The sequence below is a fragment of the Peromyscus maniculatus genome, chromosome 19 (assembly GCF_049852395.1).
Source record: "Peromyscus maniculatus bairdii isolate BWxNUB_F1_BW_parent chromosome 19, HU_Pman_BW_mat_3.1, whole genome shotgun sequence".
Taxonomy (NCBI): domain Eukaryota; kingdom Metazoa; phylum Chordata; class Mammalia; order Rodentia; family Cricetidae; genus Peromyscus; species Peromyscus maniculatus.
The window spans coordinates 49,938,345-49,957,096 of NC_134870.1; the positions used below are offsets into that span (position 1 = coordinate 49,938,345).

General features: G+C 35.0%; 1 protein-coding gene across 2 annotated transcripts in view; it reads left to right on the top strand.

Annotated features, from left to right (window-relative positions):
- The window catches only part of Adamts19 (ADAM metallopeptidase with thrombospondin type 1 motif 19), a 201,833-nt gene that overhangs the window by 59,684 nt on the left and 123,397 nt on the right, over positions 1-18,752 (top strand). For both annotated transcript variants that reach the window (XM_006983018.4, XM_076555293.1), the window contains 3 exons: positions 192-275; positions 1,007-1,164; positions 17,601-17,644. In XM_006983018.4, the coding sequence (XP_006983080.1) occupies positions 192-275; positions 1,007-1,164; positions 17,601-17,644 (286 nt within the window). The remainder of the gene's footprint in view (positions 1-191; positions 276-1,006; positions 1,165-17,600; positions 17,645-18,752) is intronic.

The following is an 18,752-nucleotide window of genomic DNA, read 5'->3' on the forward strand; positions in this document are numbered from 1 at the left end:
ATGCCTATTAAATAAATTTCAAGTGAAAAAAAAACCCATGAAAGTATGATACCACATTAAAAAATTGTGTTGCCTACCAGTTTTTAAAATGTCTTTTATTCTGAGTTGAAATTTTCTCCATTTTGGGCCTTGAATGAAAGTTGTCATGTTTTCCTTTCATTTTAGGAGGTTTAATTTTTATTTGCTTTTAGGTCTTTAACCTTTTCCAGCACAAGAGTCTGGGTTTGCAAGTCAACCTTCGTGTGGTGAAACTTATTCTGCTCCATGAAACACCAGTAAGAAAGTTTTCAGTTTTGATTCAATCATGGGGGTGAGAAATGGTGTTCAGGAACTTTTAAGTGGAGAGAATTTTAGGGATATTCTTTTATTGACTCAAAATCCAAAAATATCCACTGAATCACTTTTTATTTTATGTATACTTTATACATAAAACTGGCCTTTGGTTTGGGTTAATCCCTCAATTTTATTTGAAAAATGGAATGTTCTTAGTTTCCAAGGATCCTAACAACAAATCTTAACTTTCCAAAATGTAATTCGAAGTTATTTTAAAAGACAGCTTTCTCCTAGTACTTAAACATATGTGTTGAAAGTATTTTCTTATCTGTATTACAGCTGAAATGGAGAGTGGTCTATGGCATCACTCTGGCTAATTAAAAAACAAACTAATTAAAGACTACTTCAGAAAAATTCTTTTCATAAATTACATGATAATCTATTTCCCAATCCTAAAGATCAGCTGCTTAAATGTTCCCTTGTGCCTCTTTGATTTTCATGGCTGTGTTATTATTACACCTTCACAAATTTGAACTTTTTTTTTTGTTTGTTTAATGTGTTTTGTCTGAGGTCAGGATAAATTAAGACTATAATTGCCTCCCACGTTTTATATAATTTCATATTCAGCTGTCTGCATTAGTAATTTCGAATGTTGCCTTAGGACCCATGCATCGGTTAATTAGGTATATCTGAGAGTATTCTTCCTGGAAAATGAAAGCCACCTCTGTTGTAGGCAGATCTGTATATTGGGCACCATGGAGAGAAGATGCTGGAGAGTTTTTGTAAGTGGCAGCATGAAGAATTTGGCAGGAAGAACGATATACATTTAGAGATGTCGGCAAGCTGGGGAGAAGACGTTGCTTCAGTGGATGCCGCTGTCCTTATAACAAGGTAAGATTTCTAAAGCAGATCAAGTTGCCTTCTTAATTCAGCATCTCTGATGCTCATCAAGTCCTTTCCTCGGTACAATGCTTTTGTTTCAGGATTTCTTGGCATAATGATCTTAGTTTACTCCCTCCATTTATCATTGATTTCTCAGAAGTTTAATATTAGATCAATACTCTGTTGAAAAATATTCTTCAGTTTACTTTAAAAAATTGCTCCCAACTGCTGATATCAAAGATATAGCACTGATGAGAGTATCTTAAAACTAAGGAGAATTTCAGTGGAAATTAAGTACTATGAGGATATACTATATGTTTATCAGCCACCACAATACAAAGTTAACTTCTTAAGTAGAATCCAGTAAGTTATACTTTTTCTGGGTCTATCTGAGAAAAGATTGTCTGATGTATCTCTAGCTAATTAACTGCAAACTGTGAATATACTTAGCGTAAACATCTGTAATGCAGGAGTAAGGATAGCTTGTAGCTTTGAAAACGTGGAACAAATGCACAGCAATATGTCCTGTGTCTGTTCTCTGTATCAACAATTGTCAATGATATTGTTTTGCTTCCAAGCAAGTGCTAACAGAAAATTCATTGTGTGCCAGCGATTTAATCTGAGGTCATCAAAATTATCAAAATTTCATATCATATCAGTGATAGCAATATTACAAGTTGTTTGATAAAGACCTGTGGAATTAATGGTATTTTCTTATTAATTAGACTCCACAATTCTAGCAATAACCCTTTGGTAAAGAAAAGCTGTATGCAAGAACATGAGTGGGCTTCCACTTCCAGCTGAGTACATGTAGCTGATCCTGGACTTGTATAATAAATAGGCATGAAACATGAACATTTAGGTGGCAACAGTTTGTAGTCATTGGAGTATTATCCATTAAAGACGGAAAGTGTACTAGGGAATCACTACAGTTAACCCAGCTCTCTATTTGAGGACAGTTTCTCAACTGATAGACTAGCTAGGATCTCGGTCGGTGACCAGCGTGTTTCTGAGAATATCAGAGGACAGAGCCCTGTACATAAAAAGTTGCCGAGAATGGGTCCTTGTCATCTGTATAGATAGAGTCTGCTCCAAATTTACAAGAGTGGTTTTCCTATGGCGTTCAGATTTTTAAAACAATGGTGATAATTGGGTAGAGTCAGGTTGCAAGCATGAGGCAATTTTGATACCTTTTCATCACTTCTCAGTATTTATCTAAGAAATACAGAAAAATGTGTCATCAGCATGACAACCCAGGAGGATCTGTTCTGACCCAGCGCGATCTTTGATGTGTAATTTAGACTATGTTTTCCCCATTTATGGGACCTTGAGAATCATCTCAGGCGTTTGATAGATCCTCCATTGGGGGGAAATAACACAAACAAAAACAAAAAGCAAACAACCCCCCCATACACACACACAAATGCTTTCTTCGATAAGATTTGCCTTGGCTATGGTGTCTCTTCACAGCAACAGAACAGAGACTAATAGACATTTACAACATGTCTTTAAATAAAATGCAGAATAAATCTTGATAGCAATTAAAAATCCCAAGTTTACTCCTTGAAATAAGCTGTCTGGAAATAGGTTTACATAGATCTGAGCAACAAATTTTTAATATGCTCACCAACACAATTCAACAATGAAAAGATAATCTATTCCGTAAGTGATACTTAGATCTACTTTACAGAAGAAATGAATGACAGCAGTCCTTAAGAACTTACATAATGCTAATTTGCGTCAGACCCTAGACTTACACATGACAGGTACAGCTGTGGGTGCTGGAGTGAAAAAGCAGAGAAGGAAAGTCTTCCTGAACAGGTGGAGGACGATGGCTTCCCAAATACAAAAGTAGCACTAATAAGAACAAAACGAAAAGCTAGTTGCTTTGTTATTCTTCTGTCTTTCTTTCTCCTGCTGTCACAGAATATGTGGTAGGGAAGTGAGGTGGGTCTGGAGAGAGCAGTGGGGATAAACAGGATCAAAACACAATATTGTACCTTGTGTATTTGTACAAATATCTGTTTGCAGGATTGTTGTACAACACTCTCAAAGAACTGATAAAAATTGGAAAAGTTATACTAAGAAACATAAAACCAACCACTTTGGACTACAAGGTTGTTTTCAAGTTAACCATTGAAAAATATATACCTTATCAGGTTTTAGATATTTAACCAAAAATATGACAAGGTTTTATTACTGAAAACTTACCATTGAACTCTTGTGTGATAAGAAGTATTCCAATATCTACTGGCAAGTGTATGTATTCATGTGATTAAAAACTCTTTAAGATCAGAAACTAGCACTTATAAAATCATAGATCACAGCTTCTCCATCACTGTATATCATTAATCTTTCTTATTTCAGGCCTGTTTTTCTTAGCAATTGAGTCTACACCCCTTTCAAATGAATAACTCCAGTAGCCACACGTATTTTTCAGAATTCAGTTGTTTCTGTTTAAACATTTCTCATCATCATTACCAGATTTTTCATATTTCATTGTGAACTGAAGCAGAAGCACACTTAGCCCCTTTGCTTAAATGAGTGAAAGAAGCTATTGCTCTTAGATGGGTAGAGGTGTTAGTATCAGGGTCTGGGCTGTGTCCACTCCCTGATATTTATTTCAGGCCCCGTTACTACAGTAACTCTTCCATACACGCAGGCCTCTTTCTCTTCCCGATACAAGATGGGATTTACTAGTGTTATTTTTTATAATTACCTCCCTCTTGGAAGAGTTTGTGTGAAAACATATGCCATTTTAATGAGCAGATGAATAATGGTGGCACATGTATAGCTAGCGTATTGAAAGCAGAATATTTACTCAGTTGTTAAAGGAGTTCCCATGTGCTGCTTTACAGTTTTCTATACATGTGGAACAGGCAGCATCTGCACATATTAATTTGACCTGGTTTATAACCTCAGGTAAGAAGAATTATCCTTCTGAATTCATAATTCCTTTGGATGCTTTTGCTTAGTAGAATGCTTTTGATACCCTCTCTGTGCTACTGCACCCATTGAGCGCTTGATGCTACTATATTTGACTAGTTGAAAATGTTAAGTGGATACTCTTTTCCTTTTTATTATGTTGTAAATACCAGGCCTTATAAACAAATAGATTTGGGGGAACAGTACAGTCCAATGTGAATTATTTAGTAAAAATGCAAATCAGTTTGCTTAGAAATAAAATATAGACGAATGGATTATTATTATTCATTATTTCATGTTAGTTACTTATTTTCTGGTTTGTTTTCTCAACATGAAGTTGAGAAAATGTGAAAGGAAAATAATATGCGTTAGAATGATTACGAGCTAGAAAAAGGAATATGGAAATTGTATATAGAAAGTATTCCAAAGGAAATATTTCAAATTTAAAGCTAGATTAAACTTGTTAGACAAAGTACATGATGACAAAATACATATATTATAGAAAATAAATTGGATTACAGAGCATAACAACATTTTAACCTCAGTTAGCTCAGTTATAAACATGTAACTAGTGAGCCTAACACTATGTTTGATCCATAGCAAATACATAATTAAAATAAGTACTAGTATTTTCTTATTACTGGTGCTGATATTAAAGAATAGAGAAAGGATTATATAGAGGCAAAGATGTAAGCAAGTAGGTCTGTAGCATGAGTCATGCCTGCAGACATTGGAACTTTCTCTGTACCTCTGCAGTGATTTTCTTTAACCTGGTGCCTTTGTACAGATTTAGAGCACAACTTGATTCTTATGGCATGGTAGCATGTACCAGGAGTCCTAAATACTGTGGTGCTGGAGGGAAAGATTCCCCTGAACTCATGTGTTAGAGTTCAGCCTGGGCTGCATAGGGAGATCTCCTCTCAAAAGCACACAAAACTTCCCTCGTTGATTATGTAAGCATAATTACAGGGATTTACAGTCAATGTCAGGGACTGGTGAGCTCAAGGGATTCAGTTTCTACAAAAAAGAAAAAAAAAGCAACTATCTGATAATCTGATACTGAATGAATCTGATATCTGAATGAATAGTTATCTCTTTATCAATAAATGTTTCCAGATAGTTTACTTTTGTAAAAGGAAAAAGCCATGTCACACACCTTTATGTGGTCTGTAGATTTAACTCCATAGGTAAAGTACTTGTTTAGCATGAGTAAGATTTCCTGGGTTTCCTCTTCACTTAGCTGATTGTTTCCTATGACATCCTGTTTGCTGGTTGTTGGCCTTGAATTCTGGGAGAATGGAATCCTATTCAGAAAGTCTTTTCCTGCAGTTACATTTTGTAGGTTCCTGTGTTTATGTCTATCAATATTTCAGGTGTCCCATAAAGGTCTTTGATCCCTTGGATTTGACTTTTGTACAGAGTTGTAGATATGGGTCTGGATGGACTCAAAGCAGATTTCAACTGAAGTTTTCAAAGAAGAACATCAACTATTACTCCTCAAATTATTAAAAAATGGAAATAAAAAGAAACAGAGGGAACACCTCCAGATGCCTATGAAGCCAGTATTGCTTTCATACCCAGACTAGGCAAAGTTATAACAGCAACAAAAAACTGGAGGTCAAAATCCCTGATAAATATCAACTCAAAAACTCCTCAATAACTAACTACCTCTCACCATTATTGCTCTTTATAGCCTCCCCTAGTCAGGCATATGGGTGCTCTTAATAGAATAGACAGATTTTATATATATATATGTTATATATATACATGTGATATATATATATTACATTCAACGAACATAGATTATAATTAAAACTACCTGCTTCGCTATGTACATAGGAAATAGAACACAGAATAGGATTCACATTTCATTCCTATTGCATAGTCCACATTTTCCTTAAAATTCTGTACTAAGCCTTTGTTTGTCCTTATATGTTTCTCGAAGAAAGATTTTAGTGTATTTTTATCAGATAATGCATAATTTCATGTTCAAATTTTAAAATGACTTTTTCTTAAAAACTGTATTTTCACAATATAAATGTACCCTCCTAGTAAAGTTGAAGAAATATTTTTACATCTTAACTTGTGACATTTGTTACACAACTCTTATGTCCCTCTCTCGCTAGAAGTTAGCATCTATTATGCTATGAGTATGTACAGAATACCTTCTTCATGGTGTACACACATTTCTGCATTTATTTCTTTCACTTTAAATATGTCTTCGAAGTATTTCATGGCATGAATTATATCAGGCATACTAAGCCCCCCACTGAATGTCTCCTGGTCCTAATCGTAGAACCTGTGAACTTGCTATCTTATATACCACAAGGAACCTTGCGTATATGACTAAATTCAGCATCTTGAGTTGGGGAGGTTACCCAAGATTTTGCATACAGACCCAGTGTGCAATCACAAGAGCCTTAAACAACTAAAGAAGGGAGAAGAGTTTTTGACTCATCAGGCCTGTAAGATGTTGTATTGTTGACTCCGCAGACAGACAATGGGCTCACAAGTAGAGAAGGCTTTCCATGTCAGAAGCTAGAAGGGTGGCGGCACATATTCTCACTCCATCCTCCAGGAACACAGTCCTCACACCACTGTGACTGTACCCCAGGGTCACTTCTATTTGGTTTCCATGTAAATCTGTTTTGAAATTTGTTTTGCTTTCAGCCACTAACAGTGTGGCAGTTAATTCTAACAGCAACAGGGAACCAATTCACTCATTTTCTACTCATTCAGGGGGGGTTCATAAGTGTCCCAATTCATGTATTTTACTCTTTATAGAAAATTTTAGTTTGGTGCTCTCTGAGGAAAAAAAAAAAATGTCCTACGAAGATCTTTATCTATGACACTAAACATGTGCCAATACTCATTTAGAGTACTAAAGTACTTGTTTGTCAATGCTATATACACATATACTCTTCCCGGGGGCTTAGCAACTGTTCTTCCTCACCCACCTGTGGGATGAGGCTTATGAGGAGGATCCATATCTCTCTGCTGTCACTACTGCACTGCTGAAAACCGGTGCACTAAAGAGAAAGTTTTAGTCCTAAATGACCTCGAACTATCTGGTCAGAAACTTCTAAATGAGTGTTTTGTGTAATCTGGAAGAACGCTTTACTCACTAAATAGTGTAAAATAACGATGATCAGACCTTTAATGTGTAAGGAAGCTGTGAAAAAATGTGAGAAAAGTTAATCACCAGGGATCCCTTGTTCTTTTCCCTATTTGTCAGCTTAATTTAAAACCAAGTTAAGTGTCTATTGAATGTTCGTCTTTAGACAATTGCTAAATGTTCTGTGCTATGTGGACACATCACTAGGAAGAAATTGTAGCTCGGGGATTAATCTTGGGCTCAACTCAAATGTGTAATGTCCTTTTAAGTTTGAACCTATCTGAAGTAATATATTTGTCAAATTGTTCTGTGTGATAAAATGAAGTAAATAGTTTACAGCTGACCTGGTGCTGTGGCGGCCTCCTAGTAACAGAAACACAAAAAAAGCATCTCCCATTGGTAAACACTACAATTCCATAGCACAATTGTCACACTTCTCTCTGATTTATAGAGAGAGCTTGAATCTCTGGCTCTTGAAACATTTTTATTTAAAATTTATTTTGGTAATAATTTTTGCCTTTCACATTCATTGAAATGATTCTGGTTTATCTGTAATCCTTCTGAAAATTAATTTCAAATGAGTGCTATTGGCAAGAAAGATAGAAAATTTAATAATGCAGAGATGGCAAAAGTATCTTGATTTTAATAAAAAATCACAGACTCATTGCTGAGTGAATCATTTATAGGTATATCCCAGGGCACTGTAAAACTTTACAATGAGGTTTATTCTCTGATGCATCTTCATTCTTGGAAATTAAAGACAATTTTTTTCAATATAAGTCAGAATTTATTGGTCTTCTCAGTTTAGACTGAAAGTATCATTTCCACAACTCACATAATGAAATTCTCTAAGGCCAACTTTATGAACACCAAGTCAACATGAGCTGAAATGCTGATTTGAATCTACTTGAACACAGGTCTAGGCTGCAAAGAAATTTGTATTCTCTATCACACACACATACACACACACACACACACACACACACACACACACACACACACATCTTGGAATATCTTGAAATTAGTAATACATTCCTTTGGTCACCTGGAAAAACATCTCCGACTAGCAAAGATTAAGAATCCCAGCGTCATTTGAGATTAAATGCGACAACTCACTCTTCAGCTTTAATGGCGATGCTTCCAGTGGTTTTGATAAGAGGACTTTTCAGATTCTATGTAAAAAGCATACTTTATTTCTTTGTTATACTAAGTGAACAGAAGTTGGCTCTCTGTGCCCTTGACAATAAGCAGTGTATTAGTCCTAGTTTTATAATATTGTTTAATTACAGATGAAGTCCCTTGGTTCACATTATGTACATTAAATAGTCCCATTGCATCCTCATGCACCATGATATGATGTATTATATATTTATGGAGGAAAAAGCATATAAACCTTTTTCTCCTACATCTGAGTATACTTTATGCTCTATGATTTGGGTCCTGGTGTTGACTGTAATTTTATATGGTTCTTTAATTTGCTGTAATAACATATCATTCGGTATCATCTGCTTGGTTGTTTCATTCTGTTTGTTTGCTACCAATAAAATTAGAAAAATAGAACTTTCTGTTATTTATTTAATACAACATCACCTTAGGCTTCTTGCTCATTGATCCCCAGCATCACAGAGGTGAATCTGCATCATGTTTTCTAGGACTCTAGAGAGTCCTGTTTCATTTTTCACCATGGCATTTCTTAGATCCAGATAAAGAGAACATAATACATGTCATTACATTAGAACATCTTGGTCCTGCTCTGTGCAGAAGCACAAGAAAATATTTCATGATTACATACATAAATGTACCTCGATTTTAAGTGATGCTCAGCCTGCACAATTTGGCATTATGTCTCTGTGAAAAACTGATCTCTGTAGCTCTCCACATTGAGTGTTTTTTCATCTGTTTACTGTGCATATGGCAGCAACTCTTTTCTCAAACCTTTCATCTACAGGCATAGTCATACCCTGGATACATTTTACAACTTGGAAATACATTTGCCTTCATCATTTGAAATTAGTTCAAAATAAAGATATTGAATTTGTGTTTATTGACCACTACACAAAGCAGGTCTGAAGTGGCTAAGATGTCCATATTCACAAAGTCCATAATCACCAAAGAACCAGGCATGAGGAAAGACAATGAAGGGGGTATGATGAGAATCTCATCCTTTGGTGTTAGGTCATTAATAGTCACTAACAATCTAGTCTAGCCTTTACTTTATACACTCTGAAAAGGCTGAATTCATTCTAGGAGCCATGTTTTGTTTTTTGTTCTTTCCTTTTGTTTATTTAATTAAAGTACAATCATATATCATATCATTTACTCCTTCTGCTCCCTTCTTTCCCTTCCATGTAACCCTCTACAACCCTCCAATTTATAAGGCCTCCTCGTCTTTAACCATTGATATACATATAGTAATTTACAGTTTATGATACATATATGTACATACACATATATTTATAAACATATAAACACAACCTGTTGAGTCTGTTCAGTATTGCCTGCACATATATGTTTCTAGGGCTGATGATTTGGCATTGCCCCAATTGATACATCTATAGTACATCTCCTTCGTGTAAGGTTCAGAGCACATCAGGAAAAGCAGATAGAAAGACTGTAAGAGCCAGAGGGCCAGGATGTCCACTATGAGATTGTTTCTCCTAGAATTGACAGGGAAACTGAACTCATGATGTTCCACCAACATGGATGCCTAAGGAAAGCCAGAACAGTTCCAACAGCAGTTGACATCCCAATATAGATGGAGGAACAACTTTTATTTAGAAGCTTATGCTTAGAAATTATGAGCAAAATATATGCGGTAACAAAAGATATTCTCCATAGAAAGATGCTGGGGTGGGTGGTAGGGCAGGGGCACAGCTTGAAGATTTAACTTAAGGCTGTCAACAAAATGCTCAATTTTATGTAATCCCTTAATTATAGCCCTAGAAATACATGTTTTAGATGCAAGCAATCATGTTTTGCCTAAAGGCACAAGTTTTCCAGTGCTTTTCTTTCTTTCTTTCTTTCTTTCTTTCTTTCTTTCTTTCTTTCTTTCTTTCTTTCTTTCTTTCTTTCTTTCTTTCTTTCTTTCTTTCTTTCCTTCCTTCCTCCTTCCTTCCTTCCATGTTTCTTTTTTTTTTTTTTGTATGTTGAAGGAACTGTTACAACTTTGCCTTGGAGGAAGTTTAGTTGCAATAGCTGTAACATGTATGAGATAAGATTTTGTACCTTCACTGACATGTACATGAACTTCCATCTGATTTTGCAGTGTGTTGTTAGGACATTCTTTTTTTAATTAAAATCATAGGCATGAGAACTCGCAGGGCAAACATATAATCTGATTATTTAGTTCATCAATGTTTGCTTTCTGTTCTTCGCTATTTCTTTTTAACAACTAAAAATGAGTTTTACTTAGTGGCTTTAATTCACTTCGAATAATAGACTTTAAGGCGTATATTCCTAAGAGCCAACCTTAAGTATCCATGAAAAATTAACATCCTGTTACTCTTTTAACAGCATGGAGAATGATAGTGTATGGAGCAAAACCTTAACATTTCTGCAGACGAGTTTCAACACTGCACTATAAGTAGGACAGAAACACACAGTAATTAGGAAACAGCTTATCTTACTTCTAAATACTTCTATTGCATTTTGGAGATGGGACAAGCCCATCACAGGCTGATAAGACAATCTCTTTTCACAGGTGTCTTTGGCATAAGTGGATGAAGATGTGATGCTAAATCACATACAAACTAAGGAAAAGGTTAAAGTTCAAGAGGGCCTCAGTCTACCTCAGTTGAATTCCAGGGAATTTTTAGACATGGGATCTCCGCTAAGACACCCAAAAAATTCAAAAAGAAGCCCTCTTCATTTATTGTGGAGACATTTATATGATAAGCCACATACTTGCATTAATTTGTTATGTATGGCCACAAAATAATCAGTGCATTCCTAAGTACTAGTTATAATTGCATGCATTAATTTCATACTAAGTCCCCTGTGCCTAGTATTACAAAGTATTTAGAGTTTGAACTTCCTCATGTTGGCTCAATCCTTTCACATTACTCTTGCAATTAAAGTCGATTCTATGTCTTTTTCATGGAATTTTTTGTCAGAAATTTGCCAGGAGAAAAGATGCATAGTTTAGTGAGTGTTTATATTAAAATAATTCATCCCTATCTCGTTCTTATCATCACTACACATTTTGTTTTCCTCTAAACATTTGAAGGAAAAATAATTTGTTTCAATCACTGATTTTGCAATAATTTAGAATCTTCAATTGAGTAAAGATAGCTTTAAACAGGTGTTAAAAGGTAAGTATCTACAAGTTGTAATGCATACCTGTAGTTCTAGCTTTCAGGAGGCAGGAGAATCACCTTGACTAATCAGACAGCAGAGCCAGTCTGGGCTACATAACACCCTGTCTCAAAAACAAACAGACAACAAAGAAAAAGAAGTATTTGATTTTAATTGAGACAATAAGAACTTATTATTGAAACATTAATGTGGACCTTTAAAGGATTTAATCAAAGTTTTTGCATATTAAAATAATGCATATGTGCCTTTTTCTTTACATGTTGATATTTGTTGTTAAATCTATATCATTTTATGATCATTTCTATCTGGTAAGTCACAGATGAGTTCATTTTGTCTCATTTTGTGTTCATATAGTTGACTAGATAATAAGAAAATGCCCCATTTTAGAACACTTATAAATTGAATTTAAAGTAGAAGGAGCATTTTTTATGTGCATAGATTAGCCGTAAACTAAAAGGTCTGTCAAAGAGTAGTGTGACTTTAGAAGGAAATGCAGTAGCTGCCCAGGGGGAGTTTGTTCTTTGAAATACTTTCTTTGAAGTTCGCTGCACATCTTGTTTTGTGATTTTTTTTTTAAAAAGGTCTAGCAGAAAAAAGCTTTCAGAGCTGTGCAAAGTAGGAAGGAGAAATGAAACCAATTCAGATGACTATAACTTATGGATATCTAGACCTTACATAAAATTATATGTGTAGTCAAAGCTCTAGCATCAACTATAGGCTGTCATGCTCACTCTGTATCATTCAGGATTGTAGGATGGGAACAAAATGCCCCCCCCCCCGCAACCAATCACCCTATAAATACCACACAAAAGTAAATCAAATAAAGAACTGTTGATTGACTTCATAATTAATTGTAAAGGGCACAGTTGGATTATCATTGATATGAGAAGCCAATGTAACATTAATGAGTAACCCATTAAAAATAATAATGACAATTAAAAAATAAACATGCTTACATGATTAAGAGTGAAAAGCCAGATATGACAGTGAAATACTTGGAAAGCAGAATATTTGCTTTGAACATTGAAAAACAATACTATAAAAATATGGTGTTTATGCTTTAAAATCTCCATTTGTTGGTTGAGGAGCAGATTAGGTATAGATGAGTCGGGCATTAATGAGATGGATGGTAAATCTGAGGTCTTCTTCAAGAAGACTGTACAGAGTGTTTAAGAGCTGGAATTACAAAAAGCTATTGAGAATTTGCTGAAATGAGAAAGAGGATTGATTAACACATGCCCCAGGATGTTCCAGGAAAACAGAGTAGAAAGGCTGGCAGAGATAATCTTACACATTTCCCTGTGTTTATAGATCTTAAGAATTGGAAATAACTCAAATATCAAAAAAGATAAATAAAACCAGTATCAGCAACTCGGTACGTACGTACAACTGAAGTAACGACCCAAAAGAGAAGAAAAGTCAAAACTAAACAGAAACCAATTGTATGAAATAAGAGCAAAAAAAATATGATGTTAGATACTAACCAATATTTATGAGTGAGAGAATGAAATGAAATTGTATCTTCTATGCTCTGACTTAATAATCTCAACCTAAACTTCTCTCTTCAAAGCCAGGCATGATGGCACACGCCTTTAATCCCAGTACTCTCGGGGCAGAGGCAGATGAGTCTTTGTGAATTTGAGGCCAGCAGGGGCTACATAGTGAGACTATGTCTCAAAATAATGACCACCAAAATTCTATAGTAAGAATAGTCAGCTTTCTATTTTGAATAAATGGAAGATACTGAAAACAAAGGAAACAAAACCTGGGGCAATTTGCTGTTATGGATGTTTACTTTGTAATATGAAGAAAGAATAATGTGTTGTCTAGTAAAAAGAAGACAAATTGTAATGCATAAAAGAAAACTTTAAGCATACAGACAAATTGCTAAGGAAGCACTAATGGCTTGAAAACGTTCCTATTTTGAGATTTGTAAATGAAGATGGAAAACAACTGCATTAGAAAAAAGACTTCTGTGTAGTCATGGAAATCCAATGATGACAAATTCAGTGTAGTGATACCCACACGTAATGCCATCACTGTGGAGACAGAGGCAGTGTGATCCCTGGTGTTCCCAGGTCAGCTAGCGTAGTGTACTTGATGAGTACCAAGGCATACCAATTAAATCTATATCCAAATTAATAAACAAATAGCAAGGTGCCTAATAAGGAACAGCACCCAAGATTGATTTCTGATCTCATACATAAGCATGCTCATCTACATACACACACGAACCAGCGCACACAAATAGAGTTGTCCCTGTGTGAATGTATTTCTCACAAAAATAAATTAATAGATAGATGATAGGTATTATTTAAGCCAAGATGGAACTGAAGTGTTTTACTAAGACAAAACAGAATAGCTGGGTATTATGTACATCTATAAAGTCTACACTTGGTGGCTGAAGTAAGATTGTCACAAGTTTGGGGTATGCCTGGGCTACATTTCAGGCACTACTAGGCTATCCAGAGTTATATAGAAAGACTTTATCTAAAAAAACAAAAACAAACAAACAAAAATGAAAAACAAAACCACAAAATTCAATAAAAACAGGAAAAGATAAGGAAGATGCCGAATTAAAAGCATTTAATGTCTTTGTTTTCATTTCCCAAGTTCTTTAACTGTGTAAAGGTGTGTTGTTTTTGTTTATGCTGCATTTGTTTAACAATGTAAGGATGTGTATTTAATTATGCAAAGATGGCCTGCATCTGTTTCACCTTGCCTGCCTAAGGAACCTGATTAGTCTAGTAGAAAGCTGAAAGGTCAATAGCTATGCTGGAGAAAGGCTAGGCAGGCCTCCAAGAAGAGGGTAAATCTAGGATCGAAAAGAAGAAGGGAAATAATAAGAGATCCAGGAGGAGGAGAGAATAGGGACATATCTGGGGAGGGAAGTTAGGCAGACAGAGAGACAGAGGGCAAGTAGATTATACAGAAAGAAAGAAGGTAAAAAGGCCCAAGACAAAACATAGATAAAGAGAAACAGGTTAATTTAAATTAAAAGAGCTAGCAAGGCCAGGCATTCAAAAGTAATCATAAGTGTGTGTCACGATTTGGTAACCCCAAATAAAGAGCCTGGTACAATAGTAAATCCAAATATACCAATAATAAATATAATCAATAAATTGAATAATTTGCAAGAATATTATACAGCTAGCTTTACATGTTTTAACCATGTGCTATTTGCAAGAGACTCATAGAAAAATGAAAATTGAATCCAATACCAAGAAAAACTGTCCTAAAAGACACATTCATGATGAGAACCTTAGGGAATGGTCTAGTTCATTTTTGTCAGCTTAATGCAAAGAAGAGTCTTCTGCGGGGAGGGAACTTCAATTGAAATGCCTCCATCCAATTGGGCTCTAGGCATGTAAGCATGTATGAGTGTGTTTGGGGAGCAGTACACTGTGGGTGGTACTGCCATTGAACAGATGGTCCTTGGAAGAATAAGAAAGGAGCTGAAAATGAGCATGGAGGCAACCCAGTAGAGCATTCCTTCATGATTCTTGTCTGTGCGCCTCTTTAAGTTCCTGTCCTGGCTTTCTTCAATGATGGACTGTGCTTGAGACATGTAAGCCAAATAAAGCCTTTCCTCCCCCGAGATGCTTTTGGTCAGTGTTTAATCATAGCAGCAGAGGAGCAAACTAGAACAAGAGATAAATGTGATCTTTATCCAGAAATAAAACCAATAACTCAAAATAGATAAAATCCATAAAACTTAGAGAGTTTAATTATTCAATAACTTAGCTTTGAAGTGAACAAAACAAAAATTAATAGACACATGGAAACATCAAAAAGTTATAACTTTAATGGAATTTTAATATTTCTTCTTTACTAAGAAATTCAAAAATCAGTCCAGAGTTGCTTATTTCATTAAACAACTCTATCTCATGATATGTAATCGGTAATGTAAGGAACATGTATAGATCTGTTTGAGAAAATAATGCATTTACATATGCAATGAAATTTGTAAGACCAGACACAGCTGCCACACTGTAAAGGTTTCTGCCGACTCAACCAACGTGTAAGTGGAAAATGATTGTTAATATCAATATCACCGATGAGGTTTCAGCAGTCCTGCCCTGTATCTTTTGGATGATTAATATTTGTATGTCTTTATTTATCAGTGTTTGCTAATTGCACAAAGATATGACACTTTAAGATTTACATATGTGCATACACTGAACTTGGACCATATTTACCCTCTTCTACTTTATCCTAAACACCCCCCTCTTTTCTTCTAAGTTATACACCAAGTTTTTCTTTTTTGCCTGTTTTATTCGGTTTTCCATTTGGTTTTTATAGATTTTTTATTTAAAAATTTTGATCATGTTTTAATTTGAATTAAACATTTTGACTATGTTTTCCTTTCCCCCAACTCCTTTGTCTAGAACCTTCTCTCCTCCCTCCCACCCAACTTTATGTTCTCTCTCTCTCTCTCTCTCTCTCTCTCTCTCTCTCTCTCTCTCTCTCTCTCTCTCAACAATACAAAACAAAAAGAGGCAGGGTGCAATGCAAAGACAAACCAACATCATACAAAAAGTCTGCTGAAAAAACATGAAGTTCATCTTGGTGTACTTTTTTAAAAGATTGATTGATTGTGTATGAATGAATTTACATGCATCAGAGGCCAGAAGAGGGCCTTGATTTCCTAGAAGTGGAGTTACAGGTGATTACGAACCACCTTGTGGATCCCGGGAAACAGAGTCCAGATCCTCTGCAAGAGTAGTTAGTACTCCCAGTCACTGATTCATCTCTCAGTACCTGTGCACTGAATTTTTTAAAATGTATTTTCTATTTTACCATGGGATTCAGATTCTATAACTGATAGTGATCTTTTTAAAAAGCTAATTTCTGATATCTCTCTCTCTCACACACATTCACACATGTGTGCAAATATACACATGCAGAAATGGTAAATTAACTGTGTCAGTCTTCTTAAGAGTAAAATTTATATAAAACTTAAATGCTAAGGCATGGGCTATTGCTTATAATAGGTATAAGAATTACAGCAACAAAGCCGGGCGGTGGTGGCACACGCCTTTAATCCCAGCACTCGGGAGGCAGAGCCAGGTGGATCTCTGTGAGTTCGAGGCCAGCCTGGGCTACCAAGTGAGTTCCAGGAAAGGCGCAAAGCTACTCAGAGAAACCCTGTCTCGAAAAACCAAAAAAAAAAAAAAAAAAAAAAGAATTACAGCAACAAAATAATCCATCAAAATATCAATAATTCCTGTATGTCTGACATTGTTTTAACACCTTGTGTGGGAGACTCATTTAACTTGCATGATAAACCTGTATTTTACATGATTGTACATTGCTAGATCTTTTATCCTGCACAATAAACATGTAGGGATTTACATGTAGGCTTTACATTCCTCCTGTACAACAAAGGAATTAGATGAGGTGCCTGAGATGCAAGACGATTAAGTAAATTGTCTGAGGTCCCAACACTAAGAACATATAAATAATTATTATTTCATATAGCATATCTTTTAAGTCAGACTCTGATTATGTTCTGTAAATTGTGTCCTGTGAAGTCCTGAATATGTGGGAACAAGAGTATCACTAAGGAATGCTCTCTAACATAAAGCACTGTAATTCATAGAGCTCATTTATGTAAAATACTAATTTCTTCACATCCTTTTGAAAGTCCCTTTCAGTCTTTGTGAATTTTTGCCAATCTTGGAAAGGAAATTGTAGATGGCTTTAAATTATATTTCTTACCTGTAAACTCTCAACCTGGAGATTTGTTTGTCATATGAAGGAATGTTACAATATTTTCCTATGGTAAGTCATTTCCTAACATCATAAACTATTTTTTGTAACAACACAATGAAATTTTGCAGAAAATTTTAAAACAAAACTGGGTTTTATTTCTGAAATACTGTCTACTGAATAGAAAGATATCTCATGACTAAATAATATGTTTTTGCTATTTAACTCGTATTAATCATTTTTTTAAATCTTACTCTGAGTTCTGTTAAATTTGAGGGAATAGACAGTGTGGCCTAAGTAACTGTGACCATGAGCCATGATGACTGACAGTTGTCTGAAAGAATTTATCTTTACTTGGATTTTCTACTTTCCTTTCTAGGAAAGATTTCTGTGTCCACAAAGATGAACCATGTGATACTGTAGGTAAGTATATGAGAAAAACTTTCAGTTGAGGAACATTGGAGAACTTAAATGCGCGTGTTACTCAAATATAGTAAATTATTTGAGGGTGCTGACTTTGAAGGGATATATTTGCAATGTCATAGATAGGTAGATAGATAGACAGGTAGATAGATAGATAGATAGATAGATAGATAGATAGATAGATAGATAGATAGATAGATAGATGATAGATATGTTGCAACTATGTGTTAGATCCAATGTTAACACTTTAGCTATTAATGAAACAGCTTAAAGTCATACATGAACTATACAATGCAGATACTTTATGTGTATTTTAAGACTCATCAATTCTTTTTTGTCTTTTCTCAATGATACATAGACACATTCAATAACATTTTATTATTGTTGGCAACACAAGGCTAAATACCTTTATAATATGAGAATAGATTATATTTGAGTCATCTATACTTCAATTTATTTGCAGAGTATAAAAAGAAATCCATCTACTTTGACTGACTGGTGAAAGCACTTTGGGCTCCAAATAGCAAATTTTCCCAGTTTTTAATTGTTATTTAAAAAAAAAAATCCCAGTAAGGTAACCCTGGAGCCAATAGAATACATGTACCTGTCTTTCTGGTTATTGGACAATATCCACATATATGTCTGTTAAAAACAAGGGCACTAGTGTTGATACTTATTAAAAGAAACAAGAGAGGGTGGGGAGATGGCTCAACAGTTAAGAGCAGATTGTTCTTCCAGAGGACTTGAGTTCAGTTCCCAGCACACACATGTAGCTCATAACTAACTGGCTTTAATTCCAGTTCCAAGGGATCTGCTGAACTCTTCTCATTTTTTTTCTTGCACCATGCATGTACATAGTGCACAGACATGCATGCAGGCAAAACGTGTATACATATAAAATAAATAAAAATGTGACAAAGAGACCTATGTATTTTATATATGGATGTATATTCTTCCATTCTAGGTTATGTAGATGTAAGAGAAGGAATTATTGTTAAGGTACATTCAAGAGTTATTATCTGATTTTGGCATATATCTTGTAAGGTTCCTTTCTCTAGGGTATTTTAAGTATGCAAGTATTTTAACTTAACCATTATCAAATTCTCAT